Genomic DNA, 3,188 nt, shown 5'->3' on the forward strand with positions numbered 1-3,188 from the left:
CACCATCACCCATTTCAGTTTTTTCTGCAATCTTTATTCCATTTTAATGGAGAAATAGTCTTGTCATCTTGTGACTTAATCTTTGTCCTTTTGAATGTTTAGGAAAAATGGGAGAGAGGACAAACATTCTGGGAAAGACAGCAATAACTTTGGGGTTGCTCGGGACAATCTTAAATTAGTGCCTGTGTGGCCATTCATTTTTAAAGTAAACATATAAGACTTCCCTGGTGGTGCAGGGGATAGGAATCTGCCTGCCAACACAGTGGACATGGGTTCAATCCCTAATCCGGGCAGATCCCACATGCCAAGGAGCAACTAAAACCCGTGGACCACAACTACTGAGCCTGTGCTTTAGGGCCCATGAGCCACAACTACCGAGCCACAGCTGATGAAGCCATGCACCTAGAGCCTGTGCTCCACAACAGAAGGAAGCCACCACAATCAGAAACCCGAGCACCGCAAGAATAACCCCCGCTCCCCACAACTAGAGAAAGGCCACGCGCAGCAACAAAGACCCAGCACAACCAAAAATATATAAACACACATGCCTCAGTTTTAAATTTTATCTGATAACACTTTCACAAATATATTAAACCAAAAAAATAATCTCCCCCTAGTAGAATAAGTTATTTTCGACCATACCTTAAGGAGACCCAAGTAAGACTACACTTAAAATTTATAAGCATGAGCTTGAGTGCCTTTGTCCAGTCCTCCTCCGTATTCAAGTGGGTTCTGATGGAATAGAATCCCCTGCTGCTTCCAGGGTCTTCCATCAGGCCTTTCTTCACATGAATCTTGTAGGGCAAACAGAGACCCGACTCACCTCTCTCAGCTGCTTCCTTGAACTGCTGCATGCAGTCCAGGAAAGCCATCATAGCCTGATCAAATTTGTTATGTAAGAAAACATTCTGCTTCCCACTAGAGAACAACGGCAACTCGGCACGGTCATCTATTAAAGACCTCAGGTAGGAGTGGTTTCCGCAGGGGAAGAGACGGTACCGCTGAAACTCCAGTCCAATTGTGTTGGCCAGGGCAAGGAGCAGCAAGGCTGTCTGTCCCCAGGCCGCATTGATCTCATTCCAGCACACAGGGACAGTGGGGAGGCGGCCCAATCTGAAGTTATTGATGATGGTTAAGGGGCCGTCTTGCCAGATCTCAAAGGTGGCATTAAAGATGTCGGTTTTCTCCAACTGATTCCGCTGGATCTGGGCGTACTGTAGCCGCATCTCCACACTGCTCAGCTCCTCATGTAGTTCTAATTGTTGCCATTTCAGTTGACTGTAGTCCTTCCAGTACTGCTCTTCCTGCTGCTCCAGCATCTTAGTCTCTGCCTGGGCTGCCTCGAGATCGGCTGCTACCCTTTCTTGGTTCTTTTCCACCTCTGCCGCTTCCTGGAGTAGCCTTGCTTCCTCCAACTCCATGTCCTTCAGCTTCTCCTGCAGCATCTCCGTCTCATCCTCAGTCACCCGCTTCCTGGTCTCCAAACAGCGTTTGTAGTTCTGAACATCAGATTCTGTGATGGCGAGTTCAATGTCCAATACCTCTAAAAGATAGTCAGTACAGTCCACACACAGCGGGTGGTCCACCTCTGTTTCACCAGAGAGGATGTCCGAACTATCCCTAATAGTCTTCTGGATGCTGTCGAGACTCCTCCAGGGCTCCAACTTCCCAAGCAGGGTGAAGTTGGAATAGTCCAAGGACATCGCACCACTGGGGGGGTGAGGAGTCCTGCAAAAGGCACCATCCTGTAGATTTTCAAGGTTTGCCTCCTCCTTAGAGGGAGGGCCTCCCTCCTGTGTTTCTCTTGTCGCTCCCTGAGCTGAGATAGGCATCGAAGCTCCAGGTTCCTGGGAGGGCCCCATGGAATGATTCAGTTTCAGGGCCTGGCTGCAGCGCTGGCAAAGAAAGCAGAGGTGGGACATGGTGGAGGTCTTGACTCTCAACTTGACACTGCTTCCTCTGGGTCAGCAGTTAGTTAACCATTTATACCTTTTAGAACTCCTTCTAAAACCTCATATCTCATCTTGTCACTCTCCTTAAAACCTTACAAGGGCTACCCTCCTTAAATACTTTTAGACCTCCCTTGCCTCCTTATAGGCTTCCTTTCTAAAAAGAAAAGCCAATCATCTTACTCCACCCTTAGAAAGAATAATCTTTCTAAAACTAAAATCTGGTCATGGGTATGTCCCTCCTTAAAATGTTTAATGCCCTTATCTTACCGTAATATAAAGTCTAAACATCTTAACCTGACACCAAGGCCTCTGCCCATCTTTCCAACTTTTTCACATTTCCTGCCACCCACACTGTGGGCTCCTGCATAATAACTGAATTTCAGCTCTTCCAACATTTCTTATTGTTCCCACTGACTGGAACACTCTTCCTTCCCTTCTTTACCTGGATGACTTCTACCCATACTTTGGGTTAGATGTCATTTCTTCCTGAAAGCCTTCCCTGCCTACAAAATTTGAGTTTTCTGTTCTGATGACACACTTCACATTCTTTATCCCATAGTAATGTAATGGGCATACATGAAAATTTTATTAATATTTGTTTAATTAACAAATCACATCAAATAAAGTAGCTTGGATAGGGGTGGGGGGGTTAGTCACTAAGTCGTGTTGGACTCTTGCAACCCCATGGACTGTAGCCTGCCAGGCTCCTCTGTCCATGGCAAGAATACTGGAGTGGGTTGCCATTTCCTTCTCCAGGGGATCTTCCCAACCCAGGTCTCTTGCCCTGCAGGCAAAGTCTTTACCAACTGAGCTACAAAGGAAGCCCACACCTACTGAAGCCTGAGTACTCTAGAGCCCATGCTCTGCAACAAGAGAAGCCACTGCAATGAGAAGCCCACACATTGCAACTAGAGAGTAGGGCCTACCCATTGCAGCTAAGGAAAGCCTGCATGCAGCAATGAAGACCCAATGCAACCAAAAATAAATACATATATTTTAAAAAATATTAGAAACTGGCTGAAAAACACTTTCCTCCTTGTTAGATGGGATGCTGCCTAATTTATGAATCATTTAATAAAGTCAATTAAAAAATAAGAAAATAGTGGGACTTCCCTGGTGGTCCGGCAGTTAAGAATCCACCTGCCAATGCAGGGGACACCGGTTCAGCCCTTGGTTCATGAAGATCCCACATGATGTGGAACAACTAAGCCCCTTGGCCGCAACTACTGAATCTGC

At 46.5% G+C, this 3,188-nt stretch overlaps 1 protein-coding gene across 1 annotated transcript; it reads right to left on the reverse strand.

The window, feature by feature from the left end:
- Positions 1–626: 626 nt before the first annotated feature.
- Positions 627–1,922, reverse strand: BECN2 (beclin 2). The gene has a single exon (XM_052653545.1). It carries the CDS (start codon positions 1,920–1,922, stop codon positions 627–629), a length of 1,296 nt encoding a protein of 431 aa, XP_052509505.1.
- Between the last annotated feature and the right edge of the window lie 1,266 nt (positions 1,923–3,188).

Source organism: Budorcas taxicolor, chromosome 16, assembly GCF_023091745.1.
Source record: "Budorcas taxicolor isolate Tak-1 chromosome 16, Takin1.1, whole genome shotgun sequence".
Taxonomy (NCBI): Eukaryota; Metazoa; Chordata; class Mammalia; order Artiodactyla; family Bovidae; genus Budorcas; species Budorcas taxicolor.